At 41.0% G+C, this 18,119-nt stretch overlaps 1 protein-coding gene across 4 annotated transcripts in view; it reads right to left on the bottom strand.

The window, feature by feature from the left end:
• The window catches only part of CALCR (calcitonin receptor), a 159,047-nt gene that overhangs the window by 17,778 nt on the left and 123,150 nt on the right, over window positions 1–18,119 (bottom strand). For all 4 annotated transcript variants that reach the window (XM_032711848.1, XM_032711866.1, XM_032711856.1 and 1 more), the window contains 3 exons: window positions 7,546–7,699; window positions 2,466–2,526; window positions 2,303–2,369 (listed from right to left, as the gene is read on the bottom strand). In XM_032711848.1, the coding sequence (XP_032567739.1) occupies window positions 2,303–2,369; window positions 2,466–2,526; window positions 7,546–7,699 (282 nt within the window). The remainder of the gene's footprint in view (window positions 1–2,302; window positions 2,370–2,465; window positions 2,527–7,545; window positions 7,700–18,119) is intronic.

Genomic DNA, 18,119 nt, shown 5'->3' with positions numbered 1-18,119 from the left:
ATGCTTAGGAAGCCTGCATGGATGCTTCAGGCAGGCAGGGATCCATTCTAGGAAGCACTGGATGTTTTGACACTGATGTGGGCAAATTTAGGATTTCCAGGGAACACTTAATCTCATTTTCGTGTCTAAAGTTTAAATGAGGGGGATGAATTGCCCCCTAGAAGTAACCAGTCTAGCAGTTACTGAGCTATCTTGCCAGGTGAGACAAACCCCAGCATGTCCTTGGGCACATGGGACCTATGGAAGCACACAGTTTCCCTAAGGAATATTCTCCTTGGGCCAATACCTCAGGTTTGTGAAGCCAGCAGGGCAGTAAGGCTGCTCCTGAGGAAAACCTAGGCTACGACTTGCCTCCATCAGATTGCAGGGACCTCATAGTGCTCTACCTATAGGTAAAAGGAAGCACTTGCTGTCTCAGGGCAGAAATGCCAGACACTTCGAAAATTTTGCCCCTGACCCTTACAGTCAGTGATTCCAAGCAGCTCAGCATCTCATCTCCTCAGTCATTTCTGGAAATCTGATCTCAGCACAGTGGAACCTGCCCTTGACCCCTGGCTTCACAGAGAGCTCCTTGTGGGATGCGCTGAGAGCCTGCAGGAGCAGGGAGGGCAGACCCAGGCTGACAATGAGCCCAGTGGTTACCCTGTGGACATCACAGACTTCTCCCTCTCCAGTGTACCCAGATCACTCTTTTCCACTCTGCTACAGTAAAATCAGGCACCTATGCTTTGGAACTTTATTAGACATTTTTTGGGGTGATTTTTTTAAAATAAGTATGGAAGTTGTATAACTTACATAGCTCAAATTCCATAGATAAATCTTCAAATTTTAATAGCTCAAATTCCATAGCTAGATGGGAAATTTTAGTTGATTCTTTCAGAACAATGAATCAGTAAGCTTTGGCAAAGCATTTCATCACTTCGTAACTACACTGAGAGACCTTTCAACTGTTTTACATTTGTTCTCTACTGGAAAAAAGGAATAATAAATTACTTCTCAGGTCCCATTCAGCATTAAATCTAAACCTTATTCTTCATCCTATTCTGACTTCACTCAGTCTGCTGAAACTTCACTTTTAGCATTTCTGGAAGTAACCAAAAAAGTGGAAAAAAGACTTTACGAAAGTAAAAACCTTTGGCTCTTCTGAGTCAGTCTGTCACTGTGGGAATTTTGTAGCAAATCAAGCAGGACATTCTGTAGGCATTGACAACTACACAAGAAAAATAAGACTGGAAATGGCATAAGCACAAGCCAGAAAATACAATGCCTTATTTTGAAAATAGTTAAGATTGTTCTTTTTTTTTTTTTTTCCATGAAAACCAGTCCCCTCTCTTTCTGTTGTGGATAAGATGTACAGACTTGGATCATGATGATAAAAATAAAGGTTGAATGGCCTCTCCTACATGTTAATTTGCATTACAAGAGCAGATGCAATCAATATCAAACCAATAAGCCCCAAATAGATGTGATTCTATGGGACAAACAGACTATCTCTATAACAGGGAAGGATGGGCTCCTTTGCATTGCTGATGTTCAAGATCGCTTCTCAAGAAAAGGCAGAAAGCTTTTAGATGGAAAGCTGTTTCTTAATTCCAAGGTGTTCCCAGTACTCACTGCCCTACTGTTTGATTTTGAGGTAATAATTGCACATACATCCATGCAGTGTTTGTAAGCATGAGGCAGCTCAAAAGCTGAAAGTTCATCTTGGGTGACACAAACTTAGGCTTTGGTTGAATAAAACCGTTTCTGCACCTTTCAGGAAGGTCATGCCAAACAGCACTACTGGCATACCACATGTTGTATGTATGCACATTGTCAAGCTGCACTTTGAATCTTGTCCTTCTACTCAGACAGCCCAGTCCAGTCCCTTCCCTGGGACTTGTTTAGCTCCCTATCTTTGGACCATAACAGTTCAGTGACTAGTAAAACTCATGCTGAGCAACCAGCCTGTGCTCAGCTCACCCCAGCTAAAGCATAGCTAAATGCCTCATTGATGTCACATAAATGCAGTATATATTCATCATAAATAAGTTACACTGGGATAGAGTGACTGTCCTGATTTTCTAAAGCAGCTAGAGTCTGTTTGCCTCAAGAGTCTGATTCTTTACTGGGAAGTCCTTTTACAGGGAATTTTTTTTTCTGAAGTATTGAGAACCTGTCCTTGTAACACTGAGTACAGAAAGTCCCTTGCTACTTCTGAGTTTTGACCAAAATAGTTAAAGTAGAAAAACTTCTACTCTGTATAGATTAGCAGCATTTCTAAAATAATTACTCAACAGTTAATAGCAAATAATATTCTTACCAATAAAGCTGCCATTACAGGCCCATGAACAATATAGAGCAAGTGCGTGTCAACACTCATCCAGCAGCTGGAAGGGAAATACAACATTTATTATTAACTTGAATAAAATTTGCTGCACAGTTAAATAATGCTAAGTTCCTTCAAAAACAGATATGATACTCACTTGTCATTGAAGTATCTGGCTCTTGCAACAGCATGAATGGATGCTGGCATTAAAGGGAACCCTGAAATGATTAAAGTTATAGATCAGTCTTGGTATTTGTTTAACTTGAATTTCATGTATCTCACACACTAATAAGTCTCTTGTCTACAAAACACATGGATGTGAAATCACAGCTTTCGGTAAAGAACTGTAATCCATTGCACTCAGGCCCTGGCATTACCTCAGTGGTGAGATAAAAAGAGATTAATGTTCAAGGCAGGCCAAAAGGAGAAGCAAAGCCCACAGACCATACTCTTCTGCGGCATTTCAAAGCTGCTGCCAGGCTCCCCTGAGCTGCTTGTGGTTTGTGCAGGGAAGGGTGTGAGCAGGTGGTGTGGGAAGAATTCAGGGATCATTCTGTTCTCAAAGGAGTATTCCCTCAGGAAACCAGGGACACTTGTTAAAACCATGTAAATAACTATTGAGCAAGAGAGAGGCACATGTGTGCCAGATTATGGAGCAATAAATAACAGAGCAAAGAGTTTTTCTTTTGGAGCCAATGGTACAAGTAAATGTTTGGAGCCAGGAGGTTTTTGGGGGATGGGGATTTGTAATATCTTCTGTAGGTTCCCAGCCCCTGTGCAGCCAAGCCCACCCCATGCAGCTTTATGTTACTAGGGAGACGAGCTGTGGATACCATAAATCCACATAAATACTGTGGATACCATAAATCCTGACTTATTTGTGGCACCTCAAGGGAGGCCACTTCTCTGACAGGGAGATGACAGGAGCAAATTTGCACTGGGCTTGGGAACATGCCATGCCCAACAAAGTGGAAAGCTCAAGTTCTTATTTCCAGCCTGACACTGAGAGTGACAGTCTGGTCCACTCCTGTCCATCTTCCTTCAGCTTGTATGTCATATTCCTCTCCAATAGGCTAAGAAACTGGAACTGGTGAGCCTGCACTATAATGCTGACTCCAGTTTGTACAACCTTGCACATACAGACAGCTGGCCAGTGGGGAGATGATGCACTGCCTTGTCTGTCCTTTGCAGAGAGCTTGGAGTACACCTTTGGTGTTACTGCTGCCTGCTCCCTAAAAATTATGGACGTTTCTACTGAGCTTTGGACATTCCATAATTATAAATGCAAATGTGTAAAAATATCCCGCTGATACCATGATTAGTCAAAGAGGGAAGAACATGGCTCCATGTTTCTTCAGGTGTTAGTGATTTCATAAACAATTTTAGAAGAGTCAGAGAATCCTTAGCCATATTGTGGAGAGTGAGAATAAAGTCAAAAAACTATGTAAATAGGCTGCTCTGATGTCTCCAGGTACCTTTAAGCAATAGCTACTTATTCTACTGCAAAAAAAAAGTTCTTATTGCAATTTACCTTGGGAGGACAATGCATCTGTGGGAGAACAAACTGGATTGCCTTTTCCTTTATATGTTGTTAGACAATGATGAGTTGGCCTCTGGTTGCAAAAAGCCTTTTTTTGGGTGATGATGCACAGTAAAACAACAAAAAGCTCAGAATAAAAAGAAGGGAGCTTCCAACCTCAGGGTGAGCTTATGAGACTGACAGCTTGAGAAAATCGTTTTGATTGGGAAATGGAGCAGGTCTAGGCCAGTTTTTTTGACAGACTGAAATGCAATTTTTAAGGGGCCTTTCTGCAACAGCAAAAATTCTTCAGCTGAAAACTCTGGCCTGGAGTATTGCGAGTAGAGCGAGCCACATGATGCAAAGAGACCTTTCTTCTTCTGCTAAAAGCATTAGGATATTTGGCTCAACAAACTCACAAGCAAATCTTAAAAATACAATGGAAAGTCATCACTAGTCAGTTACAGGGTAAGAAGCTCATGACTCTCTACAGCTCAGATTTCCAGCTGCAGGCTGGATGGGCTCTTCTCTTGTAAAGGACCAAAAGACCGAGAGTTATTGAGAAGTGAAGCACCAAAACCTGTGGGGTCGTGGTTACAGGTATCACTGCAGAGTCCCATCAACACATGGGGATCAGTGAGTAACGTAGAGAAGGTGTTATCCCAATCATTCCAGGAAAAGAGATGATATATCCCTTGAGGTCATGCCAGGTCCTTTATAGTACAAATTGGCAATTATGTCAGTATTTCCAGTACAACTTGGGAGGCACTCAGTTTTAGCACTGTCCAAATAAAGGATTCCCTTTTCACTTTTATATGGGTGAAGCTGCCTGAAGCATCCAGACAGAATGGACTGTAGCTGAATGCACACAGTTGGTACTGTTTTTATTTCCCTGCATAATGGTGGTTTCCTGACCCAGTGAAAAAGAAAAAATGAGAAACAACATCCCCAGTGGCAGTTCCCAGAGAAGGGTCAACTGATGGCAACAGCCTTGAAATACATCTGTCCAGGTCAGACTCCATTTGATCACCTCAAACCTTTTGTAGAAGTTTTTGTATTTGCTCAGATTTTTACTTTTCTTATAAAACTATTTTACAAATGTCATTAGTGATTTTTCCAAATAAACTGTATCTTCTTGCACAGGGATTAACAACAGCAATGAATAATGAGTAACTTCATCTTGTGTTGTACATTTGCTTTGATCTCTTGAATTGCATTTCAGAGCACAGCCTGCTCTGGTTGCTCTGTATTGCTCTTTGGAGAAACATATCTCTCTCCACTGATTAACACAGATGGATGTTTAAAGTTAGACTGTGTTACTACTGCTTCTGGAATCAGCGGAATTACACTGATTCATGCAAATTTAAGGGATGGCCAGATAGTCCTAATGAGATCATTTTGCTATTAATACTTTCTACTTTAGTTAGGAGGTGCTAATGATCACCTTTTTTTCTGGAAGTATTCATCTAGTTTCATAAAAAAGGCTGCAGACATTGTCGTCAAAAGCTGTGTTCATTTTTATTAACCTTTTCCATCTCAAGATATCAGCACCCTACTACCACAGCCACCACCCTCTTTATTTTTTGGGCAGAGCTGCAGATACTAATGAGTATCTTATCAGGTAAATTCACTGAATTACCCACCATGCTGCTAGAGTCATTCTCAGCACTATTACAGCTAGCTTGTAAGGTTTCCCTGCAGGCTAGATGTCACAGTTGCATTAAATCGTATTGCCTAAATTGAACATCACCAGAAAAAAAAATACGCTTATGACCATATTCCTCTTGCATAATTGGATATATTTTGGGAAGTCTTAGTCTGCAAAATATGAACATAGAAAAAGCTTTGTCTGGAAGGAAATGTTTAAACTGACTCTTCACACGATTGCCATTTCAGAGCCCTGTGAGACCTTTTATATTCAAATATTTTGAACTCTGAAAATTTTATGATAGAACAGCTTCTTGCTCCAAGAGGACTCATCTATTTGGATTGACAAAGTCCAGAAACCTTAACTTGATTTATGGTTCTTCAGGAAGGTTGTCTTCATTTAAGAGCTGATAATGTTCCACATACTTTTAATTCCAAGAGCATGACTGGTCCCTCACTTCTCAGAAAAGATGCCATTCTCGTAAGAAAAAAAAGAGTGCATATTGGCATTCCCATTAAAAAAAAACCCAACAAAAAACCCCCCCAAAACCAAACTCTTACTTGCTTTGAAACTGTTATCTGGCACTACCATCCATATAAACAAGAAAATCATGCTAATTTTCTAGATGTCTAATATGGGTATCCAGAGAGCACTAAGCCTTATACCATAAGAGGAAAGTCATTTACCAGACTTTTAAATGAAAATCCAAACAGAGGATGAAAAAATTTCCACTTTGCTGTTACTGCCTACTTAGGACCCAATATTGAATGCCTACCTAGCAGTTGAAGACAGTGTTTTAAATTTCTTCACAAGATTTAGAACTGGGTCATTTTCCTCTGATCCAATGATCTAATTATCTATATATATAATTATCCATTAAATCTATTATAAAATTTCCTAATTTTTATCTGTTTATGCTGTAAATGAAATAATGGTGAAAAAGTATAACACCTCCAAAGAGAATGGAAAACAGAGTAAATTGTATCTGTTTCTGACTGGGATTGCATGAATCCCAGTGCAATGGGACAGTGGATAAAGGTTCATAATTTGCTGCTTTGCTGCACCATGGGAACTGGCTTACCAGAAACTGGAATGAGACCAGAGATTCATGGTTCCCAAATTGGTGAAAAAACCCTTGGTATTGATTTTCTGTCAACACCGATGTGGACTGGATTTACAATAGTGATTTAAATGTGAAAGAGACTCCTTTGTAATATACTGGTTGTATTTATGTGGCCATTTATTGGACCAGACTGTCCAAAGGATAAATATCTGCTGCTGCTACCAATTAAAAGGCAAGGCATCCCTTAACGTAAACAGAAGAAATCTGCATATTTAGAGGTGAAGAACCAGAACTGGTTCCTTGAGCAATATGCATGTGACTACATGCAGTTTGCATCCACAATGTGTGGGATTGTAACCTCTCTCAAAGAATATCATGGAGATTTACTTATTGACACCTGTATGTTTCTCTGAAACGCTTTAGAGATCATCGCTGTTGGACAAAAACAGCCCTGATAGCAGAACTCTTATCTACTCAGTAGGTAAAACTGAATCTTTTCCTTTAAAACAACATATGTGAAAATATATCTGATACTGGGTTCACTTCCAGAGAAATTCTGGTTCCCCTTTTTGCATGCTGTGTTTTTTCGCTTTGTGAGACATAGATACTGATCTTTACTCTTCGTCATTCCAGAAAAAATATACTTTATAGGTAATGTCACACATTCATGTTTTTGCATATGTGACAAAAATAGAGAGCTTCTGTTCAGAAAAGAGATATGCTTGAATAGAAATGTATTTCTCTTCCAAAGCTTTTCTTAACAGAACTTAAGCATTTCTTTCTGGAAATCCCAAGATGCAGCAAATACTGATACTGAGCAGGAGATACTGACTCCTGCTGTTTTTTGCAAGTCTCTTAAGACCATCCAAATAAATGCACTGAAATTTAGGACCCGAGAACTCAATCTTAAGGTATGATCTAGTGATATAAATACAACAATTCAGGTATGTAAGTGCTAGAAGAATTCAAACATCTGAAAGAATTGCTACAAATGATAACATACATACCCCAGCCCAAGAGGTAATACCAGTGCAAACGTTGCTCTTCAGCAAACACTGCCACTACGATCAGTGTGTGAAGATAAATGCCTTCACAGAGCATCCAGAAGTAGTTGCACCCCAGCATGTACTGATGAAAGAATTGCAGCACTTTGCAGCTTACCTGTTAGACAAATGAGAGAAAGTCAAACACTTGACCAGCATTTTGCATTTAGGTAGGCAAGGATGAATGTTACTGCTAGGCTATAGGAAAACAAAGAGGTTTGTTCAGCACCTATCAGTGAGAGGGATTTGAAACTTTTATAAATGAGACGAACTGAACAAACAGCCCTTACAAAATAGAAAAAAATCATCATAACAGCACTCCAGAAGTACCACATAACAAAAAAATTCCCTTCAAAAGTCAGTAATCTGATATTTTTTAGAACTGAAACAAACAATTTATTCTACATATAAAAGGAAGGCTGTGAAGACAGTAACATAGAGCTCCAGTTTAAGTGATTTTTTTATCTTCTGATCAAAATTTTCAGAGGTTTATTCAGGTGTCTGTCTAAGTCAGATAAACAGCATCCAGCTCTCAACTTCCTCCTTTGGGAAAAGCAAATGCTGTTGTGGAGATTTTTTGGGTAGGGTACCAGGAGTACTGTCTTTGACTCTGCGAGAAATTGACACAAGGAGCTAAATGGAGCTGGTGAAGTGGTTCCCGTGTGTGGTTCAGACAAGGTTGCAGACATAGATGTTGACAAGAGACTGTGGCTTCAAGATGCTGGGAAGTGGTGGGCAGATGGTGGAGGGAAGCATGTCATGTCCACTACCAAAGTGCCAGCTTGTGCTCCTCTTCTGAAAGGATCTCGTGTCCCTTCACTTCCTTAGAGAGGGCTATGGGTTACTCTACCTGGACTTCCTTGTCACCAGCACCCGGGAGGGAGAGGAGAAGTGGGTGGGTGTTGCTGTGCTGGCAGAGACCTGCTGCTCCTGGGAAACACCACATGCTACCTGGAAATCTGATGTCAGAGCAGTGGTGGACTGTATGGGATGTTGTTATGATTTACTTGTCTCTTTAAAGAGATATTTTGGCAGCTCAGTGAGTAGAGGATTGCATGTTTTGTGTCCTCTGGACTGCCCCTCTGGACCAGAAAAGCTTGTTAGCCATCCAGTGCACCATCTTCCGTTCCTTAAAAACATTCCCAATTGATCGAACATGTATATTTAGTTCTGTTTCACTATTTACAGTGCAGCTTCATGCTCATTAAAATATCAGTTTATTGGCAGGTTAGTATACAGAATTCTGACACGATTAGCTTGAAGTACTGATTTTTATTTTCTGGTGATTCATTATTTCTGCTCATCACACAGGATGGAACAGACTGTCACATCTTTTCTCCACACTGCACCTGAACAGTTCTTAAAAGTATGTACCAAAAGGATTGTATACCCTATCCAATCCAACCAACTAACAACCACCACCACCAAAAAAAAAAAAAAAAAAAGAAAAAGGAAAAGTATTTTCTCCTTTTTCTGTGGGAAAATGTATTAATTAAGGTTCTTAAATCATTTTTGGACTATTTTTCATAGGTCTGGGTCAATATGTTTCCTGCTCTGCTCCCTCATCCATGCTCAATGCAGCCTCCCAGCTGGTGGCTGGCCTTTCTCCCTTCTCCCCTTATCGATCACCCATCCCTACAAGGGCTGCCTTGACTGACAGGCACTTCCCAAAGACTGTACACACTTTCAAGTGGCACAATCTCTGGCATCAGGCAGACACCCTGGCCTCTAAAAGGCCAGGAAACTTTCTGAGCCATCACAGCAGTTTTCTGTGTCCCAGGTTTGGGCTGGGACAGCACCATGTCCCCCTGTGGGGTCTCCAGGAAGGACTGCAGGTCATGGGATCCATCTGTGAGCTGAAGGCATTGTTTCCCTGACGGCTCTAGCAGGAGTGACTCAGGGTGCCTGCATGTTGCACATTGGCTGGTCCCACTCCTGCCAGAGCCAAAGTTGTCCCAGCAGTCCATCTCATCACCAGGGCTCTAGAAATAGCCTCTCCTTCAGCCTGGCAGCTGGAGAGGAGCAGACCACAGACGGTGAGTTCTGCAATAAATGCACGGTACTTTCTCAAATTTGTCATTTTAACTTAATGCTTTCACCATTTCATATCACCCAAACTGAAAGAGAGATCACTGTGGAGTATCCTTGCTTCTCCATGCCAGCTGTATGCACTGTTCACCAACTCTGAGCAGAGAATGACTGAACATACCTTCCATTTGAACTAAGTCAGTCTTTGCTGGAACTTTTATCTGTAGCTCAAACAAATGCACACACAGAAAGTACACTCCCTGACAGCTACAGAGCTAAGCTTCATTTCCTTCATTTCCCAACATTTCTTTCTTTCCTGTATCCTCCATCTGAACTAGCACTTGTGGCTTTAAAAATGAAATAATTTACTTATCTTTTAGAGCAATGGACAACATATGACTCTTTTGAGGAATTTAATCACTTCTCATGTAATAAGTTACAGAAATAAGAGTACCAGTGAAGCATGAAGGATTGATGTGAATAGTACTGTGATACATATCATATTAATTTGAGAATTTATCTGAAAAAGTTAGTATAAGGAGTTTAAGCACAACAATGCATTGAGATGAATTATGTTAAATTCATACTAATCAAAGGGCAATAAAAATCAGTCTTTGCTTTGGACCTAAAAAATGCAGCATGTTTCATCTACGGCAAAGTGATGCAGTGGAAATACTTTCCTACAATAAAGAAACTGTTTTTCTTAGGTCAGAGCATGTAAAAGAGATGAACCTGTTACTGATGAGAACTGGACTGGTACAAATAAGACATGATAAAGATAACCAATATCTTGGTGTACATTAGTTTTAATTGAGAAAATTGCAGAAATAGTAAGATTCATATAGTGTTTATTACAGAAACAAATAAGATAAAACTGCAAGATGATGCAGAAGCAAATCTTGCACCAGTTCAATGCTTGATAACTGATTTCTTTACTATAATTTATAAATGTTTACTGTAATCTATAAAGACTTGTATCTATAATCTATAAAGACTGATATCTTTACTATAAGGGTGGCGAGGCACTGAAACAGGTTGCCCAAAGAAGCTGTAGACAGCACACACGTTGGTGGCTATGTAGCAAGGGAAAGTGTGAAAAAATTATCAGGAAAGCCCTCAAAGCCAGGTAACCACCTAAGAAGGCACCTCCTTTGTGGCTCTGGAAGGACGTCCAAAAATAAACCTTTTTTTGACAAGAAACTCACCCTGCAGGCAAAGAGGCTGCCTCCTGCTACTTGTTCTCACTGCACTGATGGACACAGAAACTGAGAAAGATTCTTTACTGATCTGCAGGACAGCACCCAAGAAAAAAATTTCCTTTAAGTTCTCCTTCCTTATGAAAGCAACCCGCAATGACCTTAAATTCTGGCTAACTCAGGGGCAGAAAGAGTCAATAGGAATACAGTCAGTCATATTCTTCTCACTTGCAAATCTTGCTATGAGTCATGTAACTCTTGTGAACGCCTCAGCTGCAGTATGCAATGAAAGCACCTCAAAAGGATGCTGGAACATTTCCCAGAGAAGAAGGTAAACAATTTATTCTCCTTTTACCAGGAGGAGCTACAAATGGTGTCTATGATGTTTTACAGGACATACTGGCATGTTATAAACACTGTTAATGTTCCATTCGAAGGAATCCCAAAAGTCCATCTGCCTACACAGGACCCTGGAATTGCACACTAATGTACTTGGCATGCTGCTCTCCTCAGCCAATCCAGCACCCCCATGATCACATGTGCTTTTAATTTCTCTGTTAAGGTTATCAGTTTATAGCTTATGGACAGAAAACTGCACCATTAACTACCATCACTACCTACTAGGGCAAATCAAGACAAAACCCTCAGACTACATAAACCCCAGTATACTACCTTTAACAATAATAACAAAATGTAATACAAAATAAACTGCTAACTGTTTTTGAGCAGGTCATTCCAGTAATTCAGTCAGAGTAAAAGGTATGACTCAGTTTTGGTATGGTAAAGTTGTACAGATTCCTGTGGGTCCTCATTCTTGCGATGCTTTCCTTGTTGAAGGGACTCAGGTTGTCACGTTGGGAGGTCTGTGTTTTACATCACTCCTTGTTACTCCAGAGAGCCTCTCCTATGGAAAATGAGGGTGGGATAGCCCCTCAGTGTGCATAACAAAACCTCTCTTCTCAAATGCCCCTGACTGACATTTCAAATAAGTTGATAAGAACAGGCCACCAAGGTTATTGATTTTAAGCCAAGCCAGCTATATGGGCCACCAATACAACTGTGCACTTCTTTGTTTAAAGGAAAATAAACATATTTGACCTCACTATCCTCTTCACCTCTGGGAAACCTCCCCAGCACATGGCGGCAAATGACCCTCCTTAAGGAGGCCTTGCCATGGAGGCCAGACATGATTTATTCAAATTCAGTTTGAAGCCAATACAATATATTCTCAAACATTCTGAACTTAGCATTTTAAAGGACTAGCTTCAAGTTTGATTACTGCTCTGCCTTAAAAATTTGGAGTTTTTTCTATTAGAACACTATTGTATGAAAGTATTCTTAAATTCCAAGTATCCACATGTAGCACAAATAAGCAATAAAAGGACTTCCCAAAGCAAGACAGTACTAAGTATTGTAGCTGTAAATCACTGGCTATCAGAAGTTGTACCATTATACAATGTATCTGCAATGAGTCATCCATTAAACTGTGTTCCAGTCAGAAACCTGGCATATTGGGGCTTGGAAGAAGATTAATGCTTTAATATACTTTTAAACCATTTACAGAACAAAATGTACACAGTGGCTCAGAAGGATTCTAGGTTTTGTGTTATAAGAAAGCAAAATACGAAATTAAACAACAGGAGATATTCTTAACAGCATCTGTGTCCATGTCTATGCTATAGGAAAGCAGCCAGCCCAGAATTACATATTCTGGACAGGTGACATCTGCACATACTTGAGTCCCAGCTGCTGTAGTGATAGCTATCCCTGGGCTGCAGCTTCAAACTGCAGGGCCGAGCTCTGGAGGGGTTCCTGTGGCACATATGGCTCTGTCTCAATGTGCAGTGGCCACTGGCTTCTCGCCTGAAGGATGCACCACAGCAAGTGTCATGTGGGGTACAAGACAAACACAGCCTTGTCATGCCAGATGGGTTTTATCAGCTTGGTTTCTGAGCTGGGGTTGCTGCAGGGAGGCAGCTTCTCAGGGAGGTATTGTAAGTATGAGCCTGACTGATGGAGGAGAGCAGAGAGGCCATCAGAGAAGGAGAGAAAACAAGGGCAGTCAGGATAGTCTAAAAAAATAGTACAGAAATACTGCAACCTGCTGTACATTTGGACAGGATCTGCTGCCACCTTCTCCCAGTGGTGGGAAGTAATCTCTGATGAAAAGGGGTAAGACTGCAACTATTCCAGGCACCTCTCCACCATCACACCTGAGCAAGACCCACCAGGCACAGGAGGATAGGCCAAGGCAGAGGCTACTCAGACATGTATCCAGGCATAGCTGAGCTCTGGGCATCGTGCCCAGAGCCAGGCTGGTTTAAGGCTAGGTGGAGTATATTTAACAGCCAACTGTACTTACCCTATGTTTGAGGTGTAACCTGCCAAAGCGTTTCCCAGGTACTAGGTAGATATATAGCTTTGATGACATGCCTATATATACTCCATGATTCAGTTAAATGCTCCAAGAGTTTTCTAATGATATGACTGGTATTTGTGATACTAAATATAGACACCCAATCTGTCTCTCCTGTAATCAAAAAGGTAACGTGTCAACAGAGATGATGGAGATCACAGTACAAATTACCTCATCCTAAAGGATATATCTGAAATAAGTCAGATGGATAGTCCCTGGATGCGTCTTTGTCTGTCTTTAGCATGGAACGACTAGGTCAGCTGTATGTATTTAAAAAACTGGTGTCTAAATGTAAAACATACCTGACCTTAAATGCTTATGAATGTTTTAATGTTTTAGATGCACTCAGACTGCTCCAGTGTCCATCCTGAGGAGATCTGGTGCAAGGGGGAGTCCCCAACCCTCTGAAGGATGTTGGGCCAAGGGGACACCAGAAAATTTAGAAGTCAGTGAGTTGGGTGTATGCAACCATAAGACATTCAAAGGTGAAATGGTGAGGAAAGGAGCTCAGTCATCCAAAGAACTGATCTATTTTGATCTAACAGCTCATTCTGCCACCTAAAGCTAAAGGACATTTACATAAGTTGCCCAAACCTTCTGCTTTTTGCCTCCTGCTGAAAGTCATTACTGTTTCTTCTTCCATACACTTACTCCATGTGCTTGGCTGTCATCTGTAAAGACACTTTGACACCCTTTCATTTATTTCTCTTCTGCTTCAGGCTACTTTGGTTTGGTCTTAAATATCTTCAAGAGACACAGGGTGGCAGGGTTGTGGCTAAAAACGGGCAATACTGCTGGTCTGCACAGCAGTCACTGAAGGGCAATGAAATAACATGGATGGTATAAATTTCATATAACCTGGAAGTCTGACTTCATCGTACAGATGTGCAGGATGAAGTATCCCCTGTAGAGGAATGAGCACTCTTCATTTATTTAACCTGACCTATTTTAGCCGCCTGCATTAGAGTGAGGAGAATGGTCTCTTGAATCGAGACACAGCTGCCTGCACTGGCAGCACTGCCATTTAAACAGACAAATCCCAGTGAGGAAAACTGGAAACATTCTGGTACTGTTCCTCTGAGGGGAATTCCTTTTAGAAGAGTCCATCTTCTGAAGGATTTTGAAAAATCTACTTTTTGGGCAATTCCAACTCAAATTTCTTATATCTTAGGTACAATCTGCTAAAGGTATAAGGTAAGGAAACTTGGAGAGGAACCCCCGGTTTGATTTGAATTATCTTGAATTAGTAGCTGCTCCTACCTCAGCTAGGTTTCTAGACATAATTGCTTCATATTCCCAGAGAAATATCAAAACTTAAGCTCTTAAATGTTCTGTTCATGTTGGAGGCCTTGTATACAACAGGAGTTAATTAGAGGATGCAATGTGCATACAGTATAGCACAGAAGCCATCAAAAAGGCAACTGTTAGCATTTGCACTTGTTGATCTGACATTTAAGAAGTGGCTACTTGACATTTTTCTATGCCTGTGTTTTTAGGAGCTAAAGACATATCATCTATTTACCTTTCAGTCTCTCAGATGCACTGGAGACAGGGCAATTGACAGAGTCTTACGGTCTCTCAGGTCCTATCCCGCATTTTTAAGTCATCTTCACTTTGTCATCTCTCCCATCTCTTGAGGAAAACCAAAGGGAAAAAATGATAAAAAGCCTCGGTAAGGCATGGAGAAATTAGTGTCAGATTTAGGTCAAACACAGCTCCACGTTGTGGAAGATTGATAGTCTTTTAGAGACTGCTATAGCTCAGATCGGAGGGTAAAGTAAGTATACCTTTCTTGACCAGCAGTTCTGGAGGCATGTCATGAATGTCAGCAAATCTGGAATGGATTCACCCATTTGGCATACAGCCAGCATGTGCTTTGCTTCAACAGCCTCATGTAGAGACACCAGTGGTTGCAAATGGCCACTGTGGCTAAACAAGAGAACCACAGCTGATGACAGCAAGAACTAGGATGCTGAAGTTCTGCTGATTTTGGGAACAGCTGTCCTGGGAATGCTCACTTTTTGCTGTCACAATGGCAGAGCTTCAGGGTCCAGAGATGGTGCAGGTAGATAATGATTAGGCAGAATGACAGGTTAAATCCAACTTCTCACAGAGACATTTCAGTCTGCAGTTTGGACTTGTGCTAGGTATCTGGTTGCAGGTTGTACCTGAGCAGAAAAGATGCAGATATAAAACCTGGGAACAAGCCCCAGGACCTGATGCCTTCAGCTTCTGGACAACAATGCATTTTTCATGACAAAGTCCTTTCTGGAATCACATTTCTGGAGGAAACAGCTCTCTGGCTTCTAAGTAAGAGGCTGCATGTAGGGATCCCACTGCCAAAATACCATCCACAGGATCTGATAGACCCTAGGTTATTTTAACATGAAATACCTTGGAACCAGGCTACATGAAGGCTATTATCCCTCACTTTGTGATGCTGCAATAGTTTTGAAGAAATCTCTGCCTACTAATAGGTAGCCTACTAATAGATACAGCTTTAAAAGAAGAGCAAGCAACTGAAATGTAGACAGAACAATTCCTGAGGAAACTAAGACAAGGAAAACTTTCCCAAAATAAATACTTATTCTTAGACTCTTAAGCCTCCTTTTCCCTCTCCTGATGCCAGCTGTTAATTTGACGGTGACTTCCCATTCAGAAAGCAACCATAATGTTGTTGAGAAAGCTCAGATCTCTCTCAGAGATGGCTACTGACTTCCTTGCAGCTCAGATTTAGTTGCTCCACATAAACAACAAATACTCTTCACAGAAGTGTCATTTACAAATGCTGTGAATGTCCTTTAATCATCCATACTTCATATGGCACACCATGCCAGATCAGTGAACTTGATGCCACCAGGATTACATGGTCCTTTGTTTCCTTCATTATTCTGAGAGTTTTGAGAATATAAACAAGAATATAAAGACCTTGGGAAAAATCATGGGAATTGCTGCTCTGCTTCATGCCATTTAGACACTGAAAGATCTGTCTTAAAATGAATGCAGCTATTCTTTCAGCCTGAAAATTTGTGAGAATTCTTTGAATATGGCTAGTTCTGAATTCACAACATGCCTTAGTCTGCATTAATCTCAATGAACCTTGTGGGAGGGGGAGGACTTGATCTTTCCTAGGATGGAGGAAGAGATTATTCTGATTTACACCTCTATTACTGCAGTGTTAACCAGTGCAACCCAGTGATTTCAGTGAGGGTGAAACCGGTGCAGCTCCTGCCACAACAGTCCTGGCACTGACCATGAGCTTACTGCTGGCAAAAACTTCCTTTGCAAATGATTCACCAGCATACAACGAACTCATACTCTTAAAGGTGAACACATGTTAACTGAAGTCACAGTCATTCTGTGCTCCAAGGAAGGTGCACAGGACACTGTCAGTGATCCCATGCCAGCTGTGCCTGGGTGCCAGAGCCGGAGAACAGGATGTCCTGTCCCTGTGCATCCTGTGCAGTACTGCTCCATCTTCTTTGTCCCTGCAACTTAGCAGGGCTGGACAGGACTGGTGAGGGAGAGTCTACACAGAAAACGCTATTAGGTAAAGAATTATACCCTGAGAAGTGCAATTCTTTTGATACCAGAGAAATGCAATGACATCAGGAGCAACTGTCCTCTCCATGGGTCAGTTTGGTTTTGTGGATGAGGATATAGGCAGATAGAGCAGGAATTTGCTTTCCCTGTCACCTCCTGCAGTCACCCCTCCATAGGCACATGCACATCAGGAACTGTGCTTGCTTGCACCACTCAGGCTCAACCATCACAGCTATAAACCTCAGAAATGTGATATGGTGTTTTGCAGTCCAATTAAAAAATGCTCCTTAGCAAGGACAAATTCTCTCTAATCCTGAGGATTAGTGCCCAACCTTCCTTTTCTCACTCTTGTTTTATTAATTTCCCAAACTGCCAGTGGCATCATCCTTTTTGTGTTTGAAAACAACACAAATTACATGGATCTTAGAAGGATGTTAGTGACTACACTACTTCCTGTTTCAAATAATAGTTTGTGACTCTTCTGTCCAGGTAGAGCATTTACTATGTCAGGAAGGAACATCTGCCAATCAAACACTCATTCTTCTTTTCTGCTTTACTGATGAAAGCTAATGACACTGTCACAGAGGAAATGGGAGATATGAGCTTTTCTTCATGTACCTGCTCAGGCAATGGAAAACTAATGGGATTTATTTGAACATGTCAAAAATTATTCTGAAGCAAAGTCTAAAGCACAGGCTCAGTCCTTTGCTTGTAAATGATGAATTAAAGGGTTTAGTTCACTTGCCCACAACAGGCACTTTTGCTCCCTCCTTTACTCTGGAGCTGAACAAAAAATGCAAGAATTTCACCACTGAACATGGTGTAGTGAGACATAAATCTGGTGGAAAACCTTTGATTTCAACAGAGCTTAGCATGGATGTAACTGGAGACTGACTTTGGCCCTCTTTGATTTACAGGAAGGTAAGTAATACATTTTATTCTTTCCAGGCCAAACTTGCTGGGCAAGTTTGTCCCAGTGAAGTCAATGCAGAAATATAATCTGCAAAATCACAAAATTTGCACAACTTGTAAACTCATGAATACACACTGGGCCTGGTCTTACCAAGCCTCATTCCTGTACTAGAGGAATGAGAAGGGCAATAGTTTAAACAGATAGATGAAGGGCTCCTAGGCAAGATTATGAAAGCTTTCATAGAAACACTGACCCTCTGCTAGAGCAGAAGATACACTAGAAGGCCAAGGAGACATAGTAGCTAAACACTGGTCAGTAATTCTCTGTTAAGCCAAAGTTTGGTCTTTGATTACTTTTTCATCCAGATAATACTCTAGAAAAGCTTTGTGTCATCTCTTTGTGGCTAAACTGGCTGCAGAGTCTCCTACAAGTAATCTAGTGG

This window comes from Chiroxiphia lanceolata, chromosome 1 (genome assembly GCF_009829145.1).
Source record: "Chiroxiphia lanceolata isolate bChiLan1 chromosome 1, bChiLan1.pri, whole genome shotgun sequence".
Taxonomy (NCBI): Eukaryota; Metazoa; Chordata; class Aves; order Passeriformes; family Pipridae; genus Chiroxiphia; species Chiroxiphia lanceolata.
The sequence above is the reverse complement of the archived record's forward strand: the minus strand, read 5'-3'. Positions and strand labels throughout refer to the sequence as shown.